General features: G+C 37.8%; 1 protein-coding gene across 1 annotated transcript in view; it reads left to right on the top strand.

Annotated features, from left to right (window-relative positions):
• Positions 1-24,563, top strand: part of PASD1 (PAS domain containing repressor 1) — a 64,926-nt gene that overhangs the window by 14,329 nt on the left and 26,034 nt on the right. The window contains exons 6-9 of the mRNA XM_074359004.1: positions 296-395; positions 828-938; positions 2,853-2,980; positions 4,852-4,934. Coding sequence (XP_074215105.1) covers positions 296-395; positions 828-938; positions 2,853-2,980; positions 4,852-4,934 — 422 coding nt within the window. The remainder of the gene's footprint in view (positions 1-295; positions 396-827; positions 939-2,852; positions 2,981-4,851; positions 4,935-24,563) is intronic.

The raw sequence follows: 24,563 nt of genomic DNA on the forward strand, positions 1-24,563 counted from the left end.
GGTTAAGGAGGGATGTAACAGTTTGAAGGTGATAAGGCACACTGAAACTGTGGTAGGAATGGGCTGGAGGTCTCAGTGGGTGGGACAATCATTGGAGAGGTGGGGTACTTGTGTGAGTGTACTGGAAATTTAGGAGGTGATGGTCATAGGATGGGGTAATGTGAATTGGGACTTTTAGAAATCTAACGGGCATGACCTTAAGATGGATCAGATGATAAGCTTAATGTAGGTAAGGAGACAGAGGAAATGAATATAGTAGCACATATAACAGTTTATTCTCTCTTTCTCTCTTGAGGATGAACTTGTGGGTAAAAAATTATTAAGCCTTCTGCCTGAGGAAGAGAAAAGTGACGTCTCCCGAAAGATTGCTTTCAAACTTCCTTTATCAAATTCAGGTACAGATTGTTTTTTCAAATAGTAAGTTTTAGGTTTTAAGAGACAGATAACAATCACTGAGAGAAAGATAAAAATAATGACATGAGAGCCAATATAGCTGCTGATCCTATATTAATTTAACTTAATATAATTTCATAAATTTTATTTCTAGTGTTAAAAAATCTCTCTTTCATTCAATCTTGTTCGTTATCATGAACCTTGATAGTTTCAGCTTTTGCATAATTGCATTACTGTTATATAAATTATGTTCTAGTTGGTACCCCACTCTACAGATATAACATAGATAGCTATGCAAATGCTAACATTCATGGAAAGAAAATAGTAATTTTGTAAAATCTACTCTAAGTAAGACAATAGTTGTACGAAATAATTCTGCAGAATATAGTTAAGTACCAATGTCAATTTGTTTTGTATCTGTTTTCTTTTAGTAGGGAAACATATTGATTTTTGCTGTCATTTAAGAAGAAGAAACATTGAATGTGATAGCAGCCCTTCTTATGAATATGTGAAATTCATCCTGAGTCTAAGAGATGTTTCTAATGGTGAGCAATTCAGTTTTTAATCTGATCTAGATGAAGTTCATGAGTTATGCAGCTCTTAATTGCTAATATAAATCCCCTTCCACCGTCTGTACTCTCAAACTCTCTGACACTCCTATGACCACAAGTTTTGGTTACACACATTAATTAGACTTAAAAAAAAATAATGAAATTTATAAGGTGGAGTTATATAGTAACATGGCTGAACTGATAAGGATGGCTCTTCCTTTCTGTAAATACAAGGAAATTATTGTTAAACCTAACTTAAGAAGTTTAATGCATAACCAATCTTAAGGGAAATCCATGGGTGCCAGAACTTAAAGGATAAAGTACAGGACCCAGTGATAAGAGGGAGCTGATTTTGTGGTGGCCTCAGTGAATTTTAAATCATTCATTGGTTCCACTGGTTGGGATCTGGAGTTCTAATACTCATTCAAGGACCAACACATAAAACCTAGGACTTAAAATTATCAGTAAAATTCTATCCACTGGTCTAGAGAAGGAATATGTTTGCTATCTCTCTCAGAGTTTGAGTAGAAAAAAAAATGTGTCATTTACAAATCACAAACCACGTCTGTGTCTGTCATGTGGATATAGGATCTGAATTTATCATTATTAAGGTTTCAGGAGCTGCAAGCTGATAAATTAACATAAACACTGATTTTGTGCCATTAAAACATGTAGGGCTTGAGTCAGAGGTAAATAGCCCAACAAAAATGTGAAAGGATGCTCAAACTCACTTAAAAAATTTGAAAACCAATGAGTAGTAGCACTGTACATCCATCAGAATGGCAACATTTAGAAGTGTGAATAATAGCAAATATTGGTGAGGACGTGAAAATTGAAAGCACTAATACAGTGAGTGTTGAGAAATATAAACTCATGAAACCATCCTGGAAAACACAGTGAATGTAAGTTCTGCTGATTATCTTGTAACTCAGCAATCCTATCGTTCAGTGGAAATATCTCAGAGGTGAACTTCCAGTGAGATCTGTGTCTAAGGAAACATGTACTGTGTATGTCATAGTGTTGTTAGTGGTAGGAGGGAGTTCGAGACATTCTAGGTGTGCATCATTAGGGAAATGGCCAAGTAAAATTTGGGAAATATACAATATGGAAAACTCTGTAGTAGTTAAAAGCAAAAAACTCTGGATATACATAGTACAATGTGGTTAGATCTTAAAACCATATTGTTGATTGAAAAAAACTGAGAAACCAGAATGAGACATATAGCACAATATCACTTTCATAAATTGCAAAAACATACAGTACATAAAACCAGACTACATATTTTACAAGGATATATATTTAAGGTGGTAGATCAGAGTGGGTGCCTGTGGGTGGGGAAGGGACAGAGAGAAAAAAAATAAAAATGAGAGTGGGAACTTTGTCTGTGTTCATAATATGCCATAAACTCGCAATATAATTAAGTTTTTTGCCACTGAGGTCTAAAAGTATAACAAATGAATAAATGAATGGGTAAATAATGAAATTTAGCTCACAAATTGGCTGTCTGATGTATTTGTCATGTGCCTTGGAAACTAAAGGTCAGATGCCTTTTTAAAAAAACTTGCTTGACTACATACATGCACATTTAATACCCACGTGGTCTATATATAGAAGAGGGAGCTAAATGCCTTTTGGAGACTAAAACTTCCATCCACAGGGTAAGAACACAAGACTAAAAAAATCACCCTGAACTCATGACTATTTCTCAGTAATGAATTCATGTTTTGGTAGAGACCAGGGTGGGAAGGGTGGCTGAAATGGAAGGAAGACAGGAAAAGTTTATTATTCAGAATTCTAAAGACTGTCGACAGGCAGGCAAACAGCACACTGATGTGGCAGGTGCCTGGCTTCTTGCATAATCAGCCTGTCTCTCTAATAGACTGTTGCATGTGTCTCTGTCTCCCTTAGAGCCCCTGTTGCTCTTCCGTAGCTTCTTTCCCAGCCAATCCTATGAGTCATCTGCTACAAATTTTCCTTTGAAGGATCAGTTTTATCTGGTGGGGACTGTTTGTGCCCTTAAAGCTCAAACTCTGCAGGTGAGTATGTTGTGTGTATGCCTCCCACATTGTGACCCTGTGAGATTCCTTTGAAGGGCCATGTCCCCTTGGGTTCCTCAGCCACTGGATGACATGACTAAAGCACCTGCTGTGTGCAGAAGGTTGTGTTAAAATAGATACATGAATGAGAAAAGATCAGCTCCTGTGTTTCAGAAGGTGAACTTGTGAGTGGAGATCTGGATGCACCTAGAAGAAATGCACACTCACTGACTCTGATATCATTTTAAAGAGGTACACAAGGGCTTGGGGCTGTGACATGTTAAGAGAAGTGATCCTTTTGGCAGGAGGATAAAGGAAGGCTTCTGTCATGAGGTGAGTGTTCAGGCAGGTCTCCTGCCCACCCATTGCTGACTTAGTATTCTCATCATATAGCACTCACAGAATCTGTCTCTAAAAAGAAAAATCAGTCTTTAGAATCCAACTGATAGCTTCAGGCTAATGAATTATTTCCTAAGTAACATATTTAATAAGCACATACTATATGCCAGGCACTGTGCTCAGTGCTGGGGAAACAGACAATAGGCAAGTAGCACTGACATATGTGATGGAGACAGAATCACGTGCTAATGACAGGTGGGAGTAGGGAGTTCAGACAGAGTGCTCAGGGAAGGCCTCTCTCTGGTGACCTGTCTTTTGAACAGAAACCCTGAAGAACACAGTAATAAAAAAATAAGGTACAAGAGGTAGGCAGGGGCCAGCTGATGTAGGAATTTGAGAACCATGGTAATGAGTTTGGGTTTTATTCCAAGTGCAGTGGAAAGCAGGAGGATGACATGATCTGATTTTCTTTTTAAAAGATCAGGCTGCTGCTGGCTGGGATGAGGAGTATCGGGGAGTGATGTGAGAGGTGATAGGGTTTGGACTAGGATTGTTGTCATGGAGATAGACGTACACAGATTTGCGTGATATTTTGGAAGTAGAGCCCAAAGTCCTTGGTAATGCGATGGAAATGGATGGGAGAAGACAGAGAGATCACTCAAGGATGACTCTTACTTTTTAGTCCTGAGCAGCTCAGTGAATGAAATGGTCATCAAGTGACTTGAGCAAGACTGGGACAGTGTGGATTGGGCAGGTCGGGGGGGACAGGAACTGGGGGTGAAATCAAAAACTCTCTTTGAGCTGTGTCCATGTTGTGATGACCTTGTGACATACAACACATTCACCTACCTGACAAGACAGGCCTCTGTATCCAGACCACCTGATTTCCCATTCTGACTCTACCAGCTGCAGGACCTTATCTAAGCCACGTCTTTTAGCCTCAGTTTCCTTTTCTATAAATGGCGATAGTAATAACTCTTTTTATGGTTGTCATGAAGAGCAAATAAGACATCACCTCATATCTGGTTAGCATTCAGTAAATGTGAGCTCTTACAGTCACCATGATCGTTGTCATTCTTATTTTTAGCATTAGCGTTAGCACTGTTATGGGTGGGACCCAGAGAAGGCAAAAGACCTGCTTTACTTTTCCTCTGACCACATTACAGAAGCTGTGAAGGACTCCTTTATGTTCAATTTTGGAGTAGTGATCTGTGTTATCACTTTTCCAAATTTAAGACAGTGAGAAAAGTGGTGGAGAGAAAGCAATTGAATGAAGTTCTTGGTCTGGTTGGCCCATTCATTATCCTTCTCTGGTGACTGTGATTTAAACTCTCATAACTGTCATGAGAAGGTCGACATCCCATCTAGAGGTTCACCCCCCAAATCTCCCTCCTCAGTGCCTTTCTCACACTGATATACAGATGAGTTGGATGTGAGATTGCTTTCAAAGTTGATACATCCTATACAAATAATGTCAGGTATTTTGTACTCTAAGTACATTTTAAGTATCTAAAATGCCAGTTTTTCTGCAGGAACTTTTCACTGCAAAGGAGTCCAATAAAGATGCCCTGCTGACTCAAGATTCGGATGAGGAATATCTATCTCTGGACCACAGGTGAGAGGCTAATGTTGACTTAAGTAATGGAGGTGTAGGGCATACTTTTATTAGACAAAACTGAAAGAACAGAAATAACATCTATGAATATTTTTCCATCAAAATGAAAACAAAAAACACAATTGAATACAGATGAGCAATCTCCTAGACTGAATATAAATATAAGTGATTGGCTTTTTATCTTTTTTTAAAAGCAACAAATAGAGCAACCTTAACTGCTGCAGGCATTTAATGACTTTCAAATTAAGACAATACATTTACAAATAGACTTGATTGCTTCTTTTTCTTGAAACACTTTAAATAGTAGAAGAACAAATAAGCATTATGGTAACTGCTATTATACAGGTGTCCCTCTTTTTGTGAATCTAATCTGTTCTTGAACATTTGTTTGTTAACAAATTTTCAGAGAACAAAAGCCAGTAATTTCATTATTTTGAATGGGAAAAATAAAAATGCGTTCCTAACCCATAGGAAAATGCCAACTTGCCTGATATTACTAAACTCCTTAATACACCTATTTAACAATCTACCAAGAATTTCGATAAAATGTAAATTGCAATACTATCTAGTTATTTAATATTTGATAAACTCATTAGTAGGTATTTTGTACATAGTAAACCATAATACTTGACACTGCTCAGTATATAATATTGAGAACGGATTACATTTTCCTTCTATGTTACAGTGTACATGGATATGTAAATAAATAACAAAATAATACGTTAAGGATGAGCAGTCCATGCCAGTAACACTTAGCAAAATCAAATAAACAAGAGGACTTCTTGAGAGGTTTCTTAAGATGGAAGGCACGTTTGTGTGAGGTCTGGTGGTGAGAGGAGGGAGCTGGAAGCTGTAGTCTCTGTTACTCTTTGCTGGTGGGAGGAGGTAAGGAAGAAAGAGCTGGTGAAGAAATGAGTTAAACAGGAAATGTCTGAGGTTCATCTGTGTCTGGATCTAAGGAACAGGGGAGGATCTTGCCTTCCTGGCAGGAGAGCTCAGAGGTGTTTGGCTAAGAACCACTGTCTGAAGCTACACACATAACAGCGGGATGAAAAACAGAGCTCACAGTGGCAGTCTGTTTGCATTCCCTTTGCGTGGCGTCCTACAACTCTTGCTAACATGAGACCGCATTTGTGATTGTGTGTTGAACGTGATAGGTCTGCTCCTGCCATGATCACACTCACTTTACCCAGCAAGGTGTAAATATTCACCACTGTATTTGTGATTCACAGGCGTTAAGGACATCATGCATGGCCAAGCTTAAAACTAATAGCCATTCAACCCTTTTATTAATTGAATTGTTGTTTTAGTTCCATTTGCATCCTTCAATTTATAACTCATAAGAGAAGCAATAACTCTTTCAGAATCCTTAAGTATCTTTTCATATTATGAAGTGGTGGGATTGGGTGTTTTCTTTTCTTTTCTTTTTTTAAATTGAAGTGTAGTCAGTTTACAATGTTGTTAACTTCTGGTGTACAGTAGAGTGATTCAGTTATATATGTAAATATATATATTTTTCACATTCTTTTTCATTATAGGCCATTATAAGATATTGAATATAATTCCCTGTGAGCCATGCAATTCTTTTTTTTATTGAAGTATATTCAGTTACAATGTGTCAATTTCTAAAAAACTAAAAATAGACTTGCCATATGATCCAGCAATCCCACTCCTGGGCACTTATCTGGAGGGAACCCTAATTTGAAAAGATACATGCATCCCAGTGTTCATAGCAACACTATTTACAATAACCAAGACATGTAAAGAACCTAAATGTCCAGTAACAGATGACTGGATAAAGAAGCTGTGGTCTATTTATACAATGGAATACTACTCTGCCATAAAAAAGAATAGAATAATGCCATTTGCAGCAATATGGATGGACCTGGAGATTGTCATTGCAAGTGAAGTAAGCCAGAAAGAGAAGGAAAAATACTATACGATATCACTCATATGTGGAATCCTTAAAAAAAAAGAAAAAAGAGGACACTAATTAACTCTTCTACAGAACAGAAACAGACTAGCAGACATAGTCAATTCTCAATGTGCTTTATCATTCCCAGCTGTTATTGTAGTGCATGCACTTACTTGGGCATCTTACCCATTTCCTTCATTAGTTACTCTGCTTTATTAGAAGACCTTTTACTAATTAATCTGGGAGAGAGAATATCTATAAAACATAACACATTTAAACAACATAAACTCTAGACACTGTTCTATCAGAATATCTGAGATACAATAGCAGCAAAGTACATGCTTTTACTTAGGCGTGCATGACTTAAACATAGTCTTGTCTGCAACCTAAAACAGATTTATTTAGTAGGTTTGGGTAATGAATTTTGTGTAAATTAGCAGATCATTATAGCAGATATTCAGAGAGTGAGAGTTCAGAGACTGAAGAGACTTGCATTTTATTTTTAAGTAAAACTTAATTGTATGAAAAATATTCTGGTGTAGAAATGAGCCATGCCACTGCTCTTCACACAATATAAGAAAAATGTTTTCTTAAGGCTTAAAATCATATCCTTTCTAATATTGTAAGAAATTATCATTGTTGGATGAATGAACTATAGTTTCATATATTCAATACTTTCATAAAGTATTACTACAGTTTCTTCAAGAAGTAGGCAACGGGTTTGATCATGTAGACAGTAAGATAGAAAAGTGACACTTAGGAAAGAATTGATGGATTTGATGAAGAAAATTTTGTTTAATTCCATCCCTGCCTTCCTTCTCATATCCCTCCCCTCTCGTCCAGCATGATTGCCACTGTGCTGGCTCCAGCTACCTCTGCTTTCATGTGATGGATCGTTGGTGGGCCTGGGTCGTCTACTAGCCTGAGGTCTACAGGGAAGCCCTGTCAGCCTCATCCCCATCTAGCACAGAGCATGACATTGAGCAGACAGAAATGAACATCTGTTCAGGGACTGACTGATTGACTGAGCCTATCAAAATGGTAATCCTTATTTACAAAACAGAAACAGACTCACAGACACAGAAAACAAACCAAACTTATGGTTACGGGGTCGGGGGCTGGGGGGAAGGGGGTGGGAAGGGATAAATTGAGAGTTTCAGATTTGCAGATACTACTATATATAAAATAGATAAACAATAAGTTCATACTGTATAGCACAGGAAACTATATTCAATATCTTTTTGTAACTTATGGTGAAAAAGAATATGAAAACGAATGTATGTATGTATAAGTATGACTGAAACATTATGCTGTACACCAGAAATTGACACAACATTGTAAACTGACTAGACTTCAATAAAAATGTATATGTTAAAAGATGGCAATCCATTCCATGCCATGACACCTCACAAACTTGATGCAGGATTGTTATAGATGAGTGCAGCACCAGTATTGCTTGATTTTTTTTTCATAGACATTCTTTATCCTCAGGATCTTTTCAAATAACAACAAGAGGTTGTGGTCTGTGAGACATGTAGTTTGTAGGCACCCTGAGCAGTAATTGATAATCTGGCTCCCATGTTATACCCTCAGAGATGATTAAAAAAATAATCAGGCACAAAAGGCATAGGGACCTAGAGCTCCCCGAATGCTTCTGGAACTTCCGTTGGTAATGCTAAATGTTCTTTGAAAGGCAAGGAGCATCCTGCTAAGAGGCTTGAAAGCTTTGTGCTTATGAAAGAAACACAAAGAAGGGTGTTTAATATATTTAGAAGAAAGGGTCTGTTTCCATGTAGGATGTCCTGTCCTTGCATATTTCAGATTTGAAGCTAGAGAACCTTTTATTTCAGGAAAGGGACTCAACAACTGGGTTTTCCATGAAAGCTACAGATGTACTGGAGTAGGTCTTGCTTGCTTGGACCATAGAACATAGAAAGAAATAAGGAATACTTCAGAGTTAGTGAGGGGCAGGCACAGAATTGAATACTGTGTACCCCTTTCCTATCTTCCTACTGCTAGAGACAGAGGAAGCACCCAGCTACTCTGTTAGTTTGGCTAGATGTATGTAGAGGTAAGGCCCAAAGTTCTGTCATAGCATCATCTTTTTTTTTTCTTTTGAAGTTCAGTTATGTATTCAAGGTCTTGATTTCATTTCCTTTGGGTATATACCCAGAAGTGGGATTGCTGGATCACATGAGAGTTCAATTTTTAAGTTTTTGGAGAACTTCCATACTGTTTTCCACAATGCTTGTGCCAATTTACATTCCCACCAACACTGTACAGGGTTCCCTTTTCTTCACATCCTCACCAACATTTGTTATCTCTTTTCTTTTTGAGAATAGACATCCTAACAGGTGTCAGGTACTATCTCATTGTGATTTGCATTTGCATTTCCTTGCTGATTAGTGATGGAGAGCACTGTTTCATATACCTGTTGATCATCTGTATGTATTTTTGGAAAAATGTCTTTTCAGGTCTTTTGCACATTTTAAATTGGATTTGTTTCCTGTTTTTTTGTTTGTTTGTTTTTACTATTGAGTTGTATGAGTTCTTTATATATTTTAGATATTAACCCCTTATCAAATATACAGATTGCAAATATTTTCTCCCACAGGTTGCTTTTCCATTTGTTGATTGTTTCTTTTGCTGTCCAAAAGCTTTTTAGTTTCAGGTGGTCCCACTAGATGATTTTTGCTTTTGTTGCCTATGCTTTTAGTGTTATATACAAAGTGTTATCTTTTTTTTTTTTTACTGAAGTACAGTTAATTACAATGTGTCAGTTTCTGGTGTACAGCACCATGTCCCTGTCACAAAGCATTATCTTAATGTAAGTGCATTCTGTACTTTATTCTTCATGATGTGATTTCATGTTTTATAACCTCCTCTCGACAAATCTATAAGGTAGATTTTAAACCCATTGTAAAGGTGAGAAAGTTCAGTTACAGAGGATGTATAATTTACCCAAACTCATGAAGTTGGCTAAGCAGTAGAGCTAGAATTGAGACCGAGATTATCCTGGGCTTGTTCCTGTTAGGAAGCAGTTTCAGGAGCTGTGGCTGGCATGGGATTCCAAGCAGAAAACTCAAATAGTCTTTGGGAAGTACTTGATTGGGACATTACTGAGAGACAACTTTTTCCCTGTAATTTCACTTTAAATTTAGGGGGAGAAAGGAATTAGTAGGGAAGGAGACCACACCGATTAGCCCTAACACTGTACAAAGATAGAGAACAGTGGAAAATCAAATGGCGAGTCTTTCCAAGGGTTCTTGTAGCTCTTACCTTTGCTTGCAGTCTTCAGAAACTCTGCTTTGGTGCTGGAATTGGTCGCCGGGGAGATTCTACCTGTCAGCAACCGCACCAAAAAGAATGTTCCTGGCTAATTCCCCTTTCAACTTGTTTCAGTGAAGAGTAACCTTGTATAAAAGTATGAGGAGAATTTTGCAGAGATGTTCAATGGTCTTAATTAGTGAGGTTTTGTTGTACAGAACCTTTGTACTATTCTGTACTGATTTCATTCTTTGTATCTGCCTCCTCTTGAGCTGAAGAAGGACCCTATACATAACTGTATCACATGCCATTTGGTTTGGTTTCTCTATCACTAGATATCAAGTTTGCATAGTCTTGTCACTCCAACCCAGTGAAACTTACTCATACAGCAAATGTTTAGTACCTACTACGTGGGAGTTTCTATTCTAGACTCTGAGGATACAGCAGTGAACAAAAATCCTTATTTTCCTGGAGCTTCTATTCTAGTAGAGGAAAAGAAAAATAAAAAATAAGCCAGAGTAGGTGAGATGGTGAAGAGGACCAGGGGAAAATATTAAGCATTGAAGAAATATAGCGAAGGTTGTAGAGGGAGGTTAAATTGTATTAGATTTTGCCATGTGCGGTTGACATTTTTATAGTTTACAAGATGATGCAGTATTGGAAGTCCCCAGTGGTTAACATAATAGACAGGGTTGTCAGGTAAGGCCTTAACAAGAAGGTGACTTTTTAGTTAACACGTGAAAGAAATGGAGGAGCAAGCAGTGTGTATTTGGGAGGAAATAGTCCAGACAGAAGGAAGAGCAGATGCCAAGTCCCTGAAGCAGGAGCACATTGGGGTCTGTTTGAGAAACCAGTGTGGCTGGTGCAGATTCAGCAGAGGACAACTAGTAAGAAAGGAGGGCAGAGAGGAACAGAGGATTAGAAGACACAAAACTAGGGTGAGGGTATAGCTCAGTGGTAGAGCATGTGCTTAGCATGCGCAAGGTCCTGAGTTCAATCCCCAGTACCTCCATTAAAAATAATAAACAAACAAACAAATCCTTACCAAAATATTAGCAAATAGAATCCAACAGCACATAAAAAACATTACACATCATGATCAAGTGGGGTTCATCCCAGGGACACAAGGGTGATTCAACATATGCAAAACAATCAATGTAACACATCACATCAACAAGAGAAAGGACAAAAACCACATGATCATCTCAACAGATGCAGAAAAAGCATTTGATAAAATTCAACACCCATTTATGATAAAAACTCTCGCCAAAGTGGGTATAGAGGGAACATATCTCAACATCATAAAAGCTATACATGAGAAACCTACAGCCAGCATAGTACTCAATGGTGAAAAACTCAAAGGCTTCCCACTAAAATCTGGGACAAGACAAGGATGCCCACTATCACCACCCTTATTCAACATAGTCTTGGAAGTCCTAGCCACAGCAGTCAGAAAAGAGAGAGAAATAAAAGGGATCCAAATTGGAAAAGAAGAAGTAAAAGTGTCACTATATGCCAACAACATGTTACTATATATAGAAAACCCTAAAAGGTCCACACAAAAACTACTAGAGCTGATTGAAGAAGTCAGCGAGGTAGCAAGTTACAAGATTAACGTTCAAAAATCAGTTGCATTTCTTTACACTAATGATGAATCAACAGAAAAAGAAAGTAAAGAAACAATCCCCTTTAAAATAGCACCCAAAGTAATAAAATACCTAGGAATAAATCTAACCAAGGAGGTGAAAGACTTATACAAGGAGAACTATAAAACACTGATTAAGGAAATTAAAGAAGACTTAAAGAAATGGAAAGATATCCCATGCTCTTGGATTGGAAGACTCAATATTGTTAAAATGGTAACACTGCCCAAGGCAATCTACAGATTTAATGCAATCCCTATCAAATTACCCAGGACATATTTCACAGAACTAGAACAAATCATAATAAAATTTATATGGAACCATCAAAGACCTAGAATTGCCAAAACATTACTGAAGAGAAAGAAACAGGCTGGAGGAATAACTCTCCCAGACTTCACACAATACTATAGAGCTACAGTCATGATTATAAATCAATAAAAAATGTTAAAAAAAAGACAGCATGGTATTGGTACAAAAACATATAGACCAATAGAACAGAATAGAGAGCCCAGAATTGAACCCACAAACTTTTGGTCAACTAATCTTCAACAAAGGAGGCAAGAATATACAATGGAATAAAGACAGTCCCTTCAGCAAATGGTATTGGGAAAACTGGACAGCAACATGTAAATCAATGAAGCTAGAACACTCCCTTACACCACACACAAAAATCAACTCAAAATGGATCAAAGACTTAAACATAAGACAAGATACAATAAACCTCCTAGAAGAAAATATAGGCAAAACATTATCTGACATACATCTCAAAAATATTCTCCCAGGGCAGTCTGCCCAAGCAATAGAAATAAAAGCAAGAATAAACAAATGGGACCTAATTAAACTTACAAGCTTTTGCACAGCAAAGGAAACCATAAGTAAAACAAAACAACAACCTACGGAATGGGAGAAAGTTTTTGCAAATGAAACCGACAAAGGCTTGATCTCCAGAATATATAAGCAGCTCATACGACATAATAAGAAAAAACAAACAACCCAATCCAAAAATGGGCAAAAGACCTAAACAAGCAATTGTCCAAGGAAGAAATATAAATGATTATTAGGCACATGAAAAAATGCTCAATATCACTAATTATCAGAGAAATGCAAATCAAAAATACAATGAGGTATCACCTCACACCAGTCAGAATGGCCATCATTCAAAAGTCCACAAATGACAAATACTGGAGAGGCTGTGGAGAAAAGGGAACCCTCCTACACTGCTGGTGGGAATGCAGTTTGGTGCAGCCACTGTGGAAAACACTACGGAGATTCCTCAAAAGACTAGGAATAGACTTATATAACCGAGGAATCCCGCTCCTGGGTATATACCCAGAAGGAACCCTACTTCTAAAAGACACCTGCACCCCAATGTTCATAGCAGCACTATTTACAATAGCCAAGACATGGAAACAGCCTAAATGTCCATCAACAGATGACTGGATAAAGAAGGGGTGGTATATTTATACAATGGAATATTATTCAGCCATAAAATCTGACAGCATAACGCCATTTGCAGCAACATGTATGTCCCTGGAGAATGTCATTCTAAGTGAAGCAAGCCAGAAAAAGAAAGAAAAATATCATATGAGATCGCTCATATGTGGAATTAAAAAAAAAAAGAACATAAATACAAAACAGAAACAGACTCATAGACATAGAATACAAACTTGTGGTTGCCAAGAGGGCGGTGGTGGGAAGGGACAGACTGGAGTTCAGAATTTGTAGATACTGACAGGCATATGCAGAATAGATAAAAAGATTTTATTGTATTTTGTTTTTAAATTGTTTTATTCACATATAGTTGATATACAGTGTTGTGTTAGTTTCAGATGTACAGGATAGTGATTCAGTTTTATTTATACATATGTATTCTTTTTCAGATTCTTTTCCATTATAGGTTAGTACAAGCTACTGAATATAGTTCCCTGTGCAATACAGTAGGACCTTGTTGTTTATCTATTTTATATGTAGTAATTTGTATTGGCTAATCCCAAACTCCTAATTTATCCCTCCCCTTCCTTTCTTCTTTGGTAACCATAAGTTTGTCTTCTATGCCTGTGGGTGTGTCTCTGTTTTGTAAATAAGTTCATTTGTATCATTTTCAGATTTCACATATAAGTGATATCATATGGTATTTGTCTTTCTCTGTCTGACTTACTTCACTTAGTATGATAATCTCTAGGTCCATCCATGTTGCTGCAAATGACATTATTTCATTCTTTTTTATGGCTGAGTAGTATTTCATTGTAATATTTATACCATATCTTCTTTATCCAGTCATCTGTCAATAGACATTTAGGTTACTTCCGTGTCTTGGCTATTGTAAATAGTTCAAGCCAGTACGTTTTAAACCTCCATCCTTGTGAGGTGGTTCTACACCCATTAAGACCCAAACTGTTCCATGAAAACTGTCCATGCCTCCTTGCTGGGTGGTGGAGATGTGACCCAGTCTGAACATGATGGAATTCCTAGCTTGGGGGCCACAGACAGTCAGATAAATCCATGCTCTCAGCACCCACCTGAGAGACAGGCACATGCCGCCACCTGGAGTTGTGGATAGGAGAGGAGTTGGGGCTTTCCAGCAGACTGGCATCCAAGGAAATAATAGCCCATGAGCCTAGTCCCATGCTGCTGTGGTGGTTAGATTTGGAGCCAGCCTCTTGGTTTCCATTTAATTTGTCTTATTGGTATGTACAGGTTCTGATCCTTGAAAAGGGGAGACATAAAACAAAAGATAGAAAAAGAGATGCAGCCTCAGAATTCTGGCTTTTAGATTCCGTTGTGTTTATATGACCTTTAGCCAACCCATATTCCATCTTCAGCTACATGACAAATTTCTTTGATCCTCTAAAAGCATAAAATCTTTAGACTGTCTTATTAGATTTACGATTGATAAGAGCAACTTCATTGTTAGTATTTTTTTGAAAAGCTCTAAGTAAGTTTTGTACTCAAAACTTAGTGAAGCGACCCTGAAATCACTGCGGGTTTCGACACTAATAAAAAAAAGTTTAATAAATATCAAAGTTTAGAAAAATCTGGGATGAATTATCTCAGTATTTGCCTATTTATGAAAAATAGTTTTGGATAAATATGCTGGCAGCTGCTTGTTCTACTCAGACAGTTAACAGTGTAATATACTTTTTCTTCATGGTATTCATTTATCATTGCTTAATGAAGATGGCAGGCTGCGTATTAGGTATCAGAAGAAGTGGGACATGCTCCTGTTCTCTTTTGACATAATACCTTTCTCTTTGCCTCTTATTTATTCATTTATTTATTTATTGAAGTCTAGTCAGTTACAATGTGTCAATTTCTGCTGTACAGCATAATGTTTCAGTCGTACATATCTATATATACACATATATTCCTCTTCATATTCTTTTTCATTATAGGTTACTATAAGATGTTAAATAGAGTTCTCTGTGCTATACAGAAGAAATTTCTTTTCTTAATCTATTTTATATATAATAGTTAGTATTTGCAAATCTTGAATTCCCAATTTATCCCTCCAAACCCCTTTCCCCCCCAGTAACCCTAAGTTTGTTTACTATGTCTGTGAATCTATTTCTGTTTTGTAGGTAAGTTCATTAGTGTCTTCTTTTTTCTTTTCTCTCTCTTTTTTTAAAGATCCACATATGAGTGATATCATATAGTATTTTTCTTTCTCTTCCAAAGCTGTTTGTTGAAATATGGTCTTGTTCTTCCGCTCAAAAGCTTTCAGTGTTTTCCCCTGGTTCTTGGAATAAAATCCAACATCCTTTTGTATGATTTGTAAGCCATACTGCTCTCCTGCCTACCTAATCCTCCAATCTCATTTCGTGCCACACTCACTATCTCTCCTTCTCCAGCAGCATATTGGCCTCCTGTCTTCTGGGAATTCTCAAAGTTCTTTTGTAACACAGAGCCTGTGCACGTGCTTATGTCCTCAACTTGAACTACTCTTCTATCGTGTTGCCACATGGTTGGCTCATAATGCCCCCCTAGGTCCATTTTGGGGTCTCTTCCCACGGCACCCTGCCCTTTTTCTTCGTCATGCTTTTTGCTATTTGTAAATGTATAGTTATCTTTGGACTATTTGTTTATGGTCTGGATTCCCCATGACACTGTCAACTCCATGAGGCTGTGTTCTCAGTGTCCAGCTCTGGGCCTGCCATCAGAAACTTACTGCCTAGTGCAGAGATGTACAAGAAAAACAAAAATGATAATAAAGTCACAATTCCATGTAAGTGCCATCTAACCTCTTTCACTGTGCCTTTGTTCTTGTTTTCTGCAGGGACTAAAATGCCTTTTCCATCTATACATTGTGTGCTTAAACCCTCCTTCCCATTCAGGAACCAGGTCATTCCTCCTCCTCTCTGAAGTCCTTCCTACCGCCTGGGCACCTGGATTGGGAAGAACTCTCCCCTCTCTGCTTTCCTAGTGACACTGTTCACTTTGTCTTGAGATCACAGGGACTGACGTAGCTCTTCTTCTAGAGAATCAAAAGCTCTAAGAAGGAGGTATCCAAATTGCATTCAGCTTGTGTCTCCCTCAGTTCAGAGAGTAGCTTGTCTTATTCAATTAACTCACTTTGTGATTTCTAGGATACAAGTGTGTGATTAGCTGTGTGTCCACCTTGCCACTAGAAGCTAAGGGGACTGATTTGCAGAATGTAAAAGGAAAAGAAGGCCCAATTTAAAGTCATATCTCAGGGGGGAAGGGTATGACTCAGTGGTAGAGTGCCTGCTTAGCATGCATGAGGTCCTGGGTTCAATCCCCAGTACCTCCATTAAAAAAAATCTAATTTGCAGATACTAACTACTATATACAAAATAAATAAACAAGAAATTTATACTGTACAGCACAGGGAACTGTATTCAATATCTTGTAGTAAACTATAATTAAAAAGAATGTGAAAATGTATATATGCGTGTGTATATTATATATATATATATATATATATATATATATATATATATGACAAAACTATTATACTGTACTCCAGAAATTGACACAACATTATAAACTGACTATACTTCAATTAAAAAAAGAATATGAAAATGAACCTAAGTAAATAAATAAATAGATAACCTAATTATCTACCCCCATCAAAAAAATAAAATAATAAAGTCATATGTCGTATCTATACAACCAACATTTAGGCCATCAGTGCTTTCATAAGCAACAAAGACACAAGAAAGTTTTTTTCTTTTAACATATGCTTGGACTTGACTGATTTCTGTTGCTTTATTTCTACAACTGGCTCAATAATAGTCATATAAAAGTGACAGAAGAAACACAGAATGTCACCTTCGAAAAATGATTGAGACGGTGAATTTTAAAGTAGGAAGATTGAGATGCCAAATAAAACATGGGCTGTTTGGCAAAACCTTATCATGAACATATATACCCAGACCAGGCCCTCTGGAGCCTCTGAAGTGCTGTGTCAAGGAAATCATTTTGACCGAACAGTGCTGAATTTTAATTTATAAAAATGTTCTTAGACCATTTCATACTGAAGGAAATATTTGATAATAGATTAATATTTTGATGATCAAATATGTGATATTATGAAAATAATGACATCTGCAAGTAAATACGGTAGCAGGTGAACTGTAAAAACTAGGACTGAGCTGTCAGTCCTAGTCCTTCAAATACTTTGTTCTTTTGGAGTAGGAGATGCATCCCCATAGAACGCTCTGTCCTCTGCTGGAAGGCTTGGTCTAAAAGGCTTATTAGTTAGTGGGAACAGAGCAAACCCTCTTTATATCTTACCACACAGTGCTGGTCTTAGTATGGTCTCTAGTCTGATTTATGAATTTCTCCTGGAATGAATTTTCCACAAATATATGATGGAGAACTCTGTAGCCTTGACATTCATTCTGCTTATGAATGTCTTTAGTGTTAGCAGCTGGCTTCCAGGCTGGGTTCCAGGCATGTTCCAGTGACTCACCAACCAACACTATATGTTGCCTTCTCTACATTTGAAAAAGGGGCAGACCACAGAACACTAATCAGATTCTAACGGTGCCTTCTTATTTGCTTAATATTTATATACTGTTTCAGAAGAGGCCAATAACAGCAGTATTCTTTTCAAGATGATAAAACCTTGAAAAACATTATTTTGGTTGATGACCTACCATATATTTTTTTAACATTTTTTATTGATTTATAATCATTTTACAATGTTGTGTCAAATTCCAGTGTTCAGCACAATTTTTCAGTCATTCATGGACATATACACACTCATTGTCACATTTTTTTCTCTGTGAATTATCATAACATTTTGTGTATGACCTACCATATTTTTAAAGAAATAGAGTTTTTGTTTACTTGGTGTTTGTCTGCTTTCTTTTTGTTCTTTGACATCAGGGCACCGCTCACCATAGACAACTTGCCCCTTGAGGTACTGGGGGTCATCAGACTAGGATTTTTACCATGTTGATGATTTGTATGTACTTTCAAGGTATTATGAATATTGTGTATTTCTTTTTTTTTCCATTCTGGTGAGGAAATACCATAGAGTGCCATTAGATGTTTTTCCGCTTTTGATGTGTTTGTGGAAAACTTGTGTAACCAAAAAAAGCACATTAGAGAAGTTCAAACTGGCCCTTTAGAGAGTGATGTTTTCTATGAAATAGATGCAGTAAGCCTTTGGTGAAAATTTTACCATTTGGACTCCAGCCTTTGTAAAACACTGAAATATATGAGGGTTGAAGCATTGAGTTTTGTTCCTTTTAGTTGTGTATGAGTAGTGGTTGGAAGCAAGTCTGTTAACATAACTAAGACAGAGACTGAATTTTCTTAGCTATGTGATAAAAGTAATTACCTACCAGATAATTTTAAAAGGGACCCCATATTTTAACATTTTGTTTTAAATCTTCATATTCTAGTATGTAAAATCATCTGAGCTATTCTATGTAAATTCAATTATATGTCAGTTTAGATATATTAGCTTCAGATATATCAGTTGTTTATCAGCTATGTATCAGCTCACACAAACAATATGATTATAAAAGCCACAAGAATCTATGTCCATGGCTTGAGCAGAAAGAATGGGAGATGCTATTGGTAAAGTACATTTGGCTTACAGACCCTACATCATCCATACATGGGCCTTGATCTTCTTTGCATTTTGGCCAGGGAACAGTGAAGGATGTGGTGGTCAGAGTAGGGAATCCAAGAGAAAAGCCAAGTATTTCCCAAGCCACCTTATTTCACTTTCTGCCTATCTCCCAACCCTTGCATGCATGTATTCACACACACACACACTCAAACACACAACCCAAATATTTCCCTACTCTATCCTTTTTGACTCTGGTATGATAGGTCAGAAAATACATATTCTTTTTGTCAGAACTCAAACGTAAAAATTACCAGAGCCTTTAATATAGGATAGTCAATGGTATAAATGTCTCTATTGGAGAAGACTGGTAGATTCAAATAACAAACTCCTTCCATCCAAGATATCTGAATGAAATAGCATATTTCGCTCCTCCCATCAATAAAAAGAAAGACAGAAAAATTTTTGAGACTGAAAATGGCATTCAATCCAAAAAAATATTTCTAGAAGCAGCCACTCAGAAAGTGTTTCTATATTCAAATGCTAATTTTTTTTAAAAAAAGTGGGTGGATTTGTTATCTCTTTGTAAGCAGGAAACTAATCTTTAACAATTTCAGATTCATCAGGAGCTTTCCCAAATGAGAATAGACTGGGGATTCTTTGATGGGACTCTGAGTTTTCCACTGGATACCACAGTCATGGAAGGAAAGAAATCTTTCACTTACTTGTGTTTTTCAAATTGCAAGATGTCGTTTATTCATAGTCTTTCATTTGAGAGAAGTCATGGCCAGGTCCCGGTGAATTCACCAAAAACAAATTCTTGGAAAGTTTCCGGCCAAATGGTCAATTTGGAGATCATCCAAAGCCTTATGCCATCATCAAAGGTTTGGCAGCAGACTTCCCAATGAGCCTGGTCTGGATATCTTGGGAAAGCTGTCTCATCAGACGTCATCTGCTTCAGTTCTGGGAAATCACCAGATGACGTGCAGGCCCAGTCAGGGTCTGGTCTTTCTTTAGGAGTGTCATGTGAATTCAAGGGTCTGTTCCTTTCAGTTTGGTGGCACAAGGGTTGGTTAGCAATACTTGATAGAGGCCTTTCCAGCAAAGTTGGAGAAAGTTCTTCTGGAGGTGACTCTTCTAATAGATGAAACCTCCAGTTTGCAAAATGTAATGTTTAAGGTCTTCATCCCCCAAGTGCACAGTGTGAAAAGATTGCTTGAACAAAACATGTTTATTTTTAATAGAAGCAACTAGGCCTTTGCAGTTTTGGATTATCTCTCCTTTTATCAGTTGTGACTTAAAAGAAGCAGGAGCCAAGTGCATTGGGTGTCCTGTGACTATCTCAAAGGGTGACAGTTTGAGTTCCAGAAAGGGTGGATCTGTGAATTAGAAGGACTAATGGCAGTGCTTTTGGCAAAGGTATTCAGAGGGCTTCTACAAGTTTTGAGAATTGAATTTTGATAATGTTGTTAGTGCATTCAGCTAAACCAGAGGCTTGAGCTGGTAAGCACAGTGAAAGTGTAATACCAGCCAAACAGCACAGCTTGTAAAGCACCTGGCCAGTAAAATGGGTTCCTTGATCACTATGAAGTTCAAGAGGAGTTCCCTAGGTAGGGATAATCTTTTCCAAGATAAGTTAAGCCACTGAGAATGGAGTAGCCTGTCTTCAAAGGAAGGCCTCAGTCCAGTGTAAAAAAATACAGAGCATGACTAAAACATATTTATATCCATCAGATGGAGGAAGTTGTATGAAATCCATTTGTAGGACTTCAAATTGTCCATTAGGCAATTAAAAATGCCCAGGAGCAGTATGAACAGAATTCCCTGGGTTGTACTTAGAACAAGTGGGACAAGTGAGTTGTAGGCACTTTTCCTGGCCTTACTGATGTTTCCCCACCCATACTGGTTCTTCAAGACTTATCATTGTTGTTAGGCCAATGGTTTAATCCATGTACAGTGGTGAGGAGTGGGGATTTTTGAGTCTCCAGTAGGACTGGATTGTTATATGGTCCAAACCACAACTTCATTTTTTTTTTATCAAACCGACAATTGTTGAATTTCCAATCTTGTCTTTTCTTTTCTGAGGCCAATTGTTCGGCTTCTCTAGCCAGTTTTTCTAAATTATCATTTGGGGAAATATCCCTTTGGACCATGACAGAGGTTTGGCTGCTGTTGGTTCCTTGAAGGGCAGTATTCCTTGAAGAATTGTCAGTGAGGTGATTTCTCTTAGTTTCCAGAGAGTCAAGTTTAGAATGCCCCAGAATCTTAATAATAGCTAAAGTGGTAGGTTAAATCATCATGTTCAATAATTCCTGAATATACAGGCCATTTAAATTTTTATTTCCACTGAAAGTAAGGAAGCCATTTTTCTTCCACAGTATTCCAAATTGTGAGCTACTCTGAAAGCATATCTACTGTCAGTACAAATATTGGCAATTTTGTTCTTGGCTAAAGTACATGCCCATGTAAGAGCACACAATTCAGCCTGTTGGATCAAAGTAGACATAGGTAAAGATGCTGCCTCAGCAACATCAAAGGGCGTTGCAATAGCATACCCAGCACAATACTTGCCATTGTCACCTTTTAAATAAAAGCCATTACTGAACCGTGAGAAGTCAAAATTACCCAAAAGAATTTTCTGTAGATCATTACCAGGGGTCAGGAGGTGGTCTGTCAGGGTTAAGCTGGCATGAGGGACTTTGTCAGTGATGGAGGAGAGAAGACAAGTTGGGTTAAGGGTATTACAATGTAAATGTGAGGAGCAGTTAACAGAAGGACTTCATAGGAGGTAAGGTGCCTTGCTGAGGAATGTTGAATATGATGAGAATTCAGAAGAGCTTCTGGTTCATGAGGTAACAAAAATGTTTAAAGGGGATCCCCCAATGATTTCTCAATGAATTTAACCAAAAGGGCAATGGTGGTGATGAACTCTAAGGCAATGGGGTATCCCTGTGACACAGGGTCCAGTTGCTGGCTATAATACCCTGTGGGTTAATGGTCATCCTGTGTTTTGGGGTGAGTTCCCCAAGAGCATTCCCTTCCTTTTCATATACAATAAGGGAAAAAAGGAATCTGATCATTGGGATGCCCAGGGGCAGATGGGTTCATCAAATTGTAAGGCTTTGAAAGCTGTGCCATACAGTTCATCCAATAAAATTGTGTCAGGGTTGTTATTGTTTAGTGAAACATCCAGAGATTTGGCCATAAGAGAGAAATTTGGAATTCAGTTTTGGCAATAACCAACTAGCCTGTGAAAACCTCACAGTTGGTGCTTAGTTTTGTGTTTGGGGAAGCTAGATGTAGCCCTTGTTGTGATATCAGATGTCTTGAATATCAAACCTGGGTTTGGGCAAACTGCAGTTTTTCTTTGGTGACTTATGTCTCTTTAAAGTTAAAAGCATTAGCAAATAGAATGTTGCCTTCCTGTGAGGAGGCTTGAGAAGGAGAACAAAGAAACAAATCATCCACATATTTGAACACAATAGAACCTCTAGGGAACTTTATGTCATTCAGATCAGCCTTCAGGATTTGAGAAATGCAGAGGACTCAGTAAAACCCTGAGGTATTACTATCCAGGTGAATTGCTTTTCTTCCCAAGTGAAGACAAAAAGGTATTGGCTAGCTTCATCAAGTGGAACACTAAGGAATACACTGCATAAATCAATTATAGTAAAGAATTTACTTTTGGTGGGAATGGATGTTAGTAACATAGGAGGGTTAGGAACAACAGGATGTAGAGGGATAACAGTGTTACTCATTGCTCAGAGGTCCTGGACAAAACTCCAGTCTCAGCCCTTAGGTTTCCTCATTGGTAAAATGGAAGTATTACAAGGGCCAGTACAAGGGATAATGAGACCTCGAGCCTTGTAATCTTCTATTACAGGCTTTATGCTTTGAAGGGTTTCTTATAAGGTTTTGGTTAATTCTGGGAAGAAGTTTTGAAGGGTCTATTTTCATTTTGTTGGGAAGTGTGATGCAAATTTTGCCAACATCAGTTGGAGATTTTGCTCATAAAAAAGTGGTAGCTGATTCAACAGGGATAAATGATCAGTGAGTGTTTCCAGAATCTGCTCTAACATCAACAGAGATGGAAAAATAAAAGATGCCAAAGGGTCATTTAATTCACCTGGTGGGTTACTTTGATGACCACTGTCAATTTCTAGAATGGTTTCCCCCTTTTAGGAGAAAGAAGTTCTAGCATGATACTTCTCTAAGAAGTCTCAGCCTAATAAATGGACAGGGCAGAGGAACTAATGAGAAAAGGGTGTGTGTCTCTCAAAGGGCCTAAACAAAAGGGAATAGGTTCAGTGACAGGAACCTCTTGAGGTTCATTAGAGATCCCCACTATTTGAGGTGTTTTAGTAATCTGAGGCAGGGGCTGTTTTATAGCAGTAGGGTTGAACACTGAAATTGTGGCTCCAGTGTCAATCAGAACTGGAAGAGATTAACTCCAAATCTGGAGAAATATTCTTCAAAGATGATTAGAAGTCCTCCCTCTTAATAGGAATGGGAGGACCCCCTGTAGTTCTTTGGAGCCCATCACTGGGGGGTTAGGAGGGCATTGGAAAGGCTAGTTAGAGAGCTGAAGCCACCTAAAATGCTTAAATTTGTAACAATCTCTTTTCCAATGCCCTGGCCCTTTGCAATAATAGCAGAAACTAGGGGAGTTTTGGTTTTGTTTAGGGGCCTTCATTTTCTGGGGTTGAAGATTAAGAATTTTGATGGTCTTCCTTGGAGGTGATTCATCTAGAGAGCCAGAGCTAGTTTGCCAGATTAACTAAATCTGGAGGGGACATAGTTCCCCATCCCATCTAGTCCTTTTTCACTAGAAATAAAGGTCCTGGTACAGTCTACTAATAAACATACAATTAAAAGCTACCCAGCTGGAATCAACATCTGAAGGAAGGCCAGATTTTTTTTAAATAATCTGAAATCAATTGTAATATTCATGAACAGGTTCATCATGTTTTTGTGTGCAAGCCTGAATTTTGTTTCAATAAACAGGCTTTGGAAAAGCCATAGGAATTGCTGGATGAAGTTGCCTAGGGATTGACTGAGCCTGAACATATAACAAGTTAATGGGCTGGACTCCCAGTTCTAATTCTAGAGACCTTTCAGGATTTTCCCAATTAGTGCTTTTCACCCAATGCTGGGGCTGACTATCACCAACAAGTATATTCTCTAGTTGATGTAAGCCAGAGAAATCAGGTTGCTAAGTTTGAATGACTCTATTAAATTCCTCAGCAAATATGTGAGGATCTTTGTTTACTTTGGGGAAATCTTTGACTGTGGCTCTCAGTTCAGTTTTACTCCAAGGAATATGAGAAATTAATGGTTTAGCCTTTGGATCCTCAGAGGGCTTAATTTAAAAGAGAGAGGTCCTGGTAAGTTCAGAGGAAAAGGGAGTGGGGAGAGTTTCAGAGAAAAGGGAAATTTTGGTGGGAGAATTGCTAAGGGAGAGATTTGAAGCTATGAAGGAGGCATAGATGGAGTAGGAGGGAAGGAGGAAGATGGCTCTGGAGGCTTTGGCCTTGAGGAGGCAAAGGAGAGAGACAAGATGGTGCCAAAGCAGAACCTAAGACAAAGAAGCCAAGGAAGAAGAGTCTGAGGCTTCAGGAGCCATTTTATCTGTCTTTAATCCTCTGTTTGCCTCAGTTAATCTTAAAATTTCATTTTGCAGAGGGGCAATTTTAGACTCCTGATAACATTGGGAAACTTCAAAATAGCAATCAAAATTGGAATTCCACTCAGTTCTGGAAAAT

This window comes from Camelus bactrianus, chromosome X, assembly GCF_048773025.1.
Source record: "Camelus bactrianus isolate YW-2024 breed Bactrian camel chromosome X, ASM4877302v1, whole genome shotgun sequence".
Taxonomy (NCBI): Eukaryota; Metazoa; Chordata; class Mammalia; order Artiodactyla; family Camelidae; genus Camelus; species Camelus bactrianus.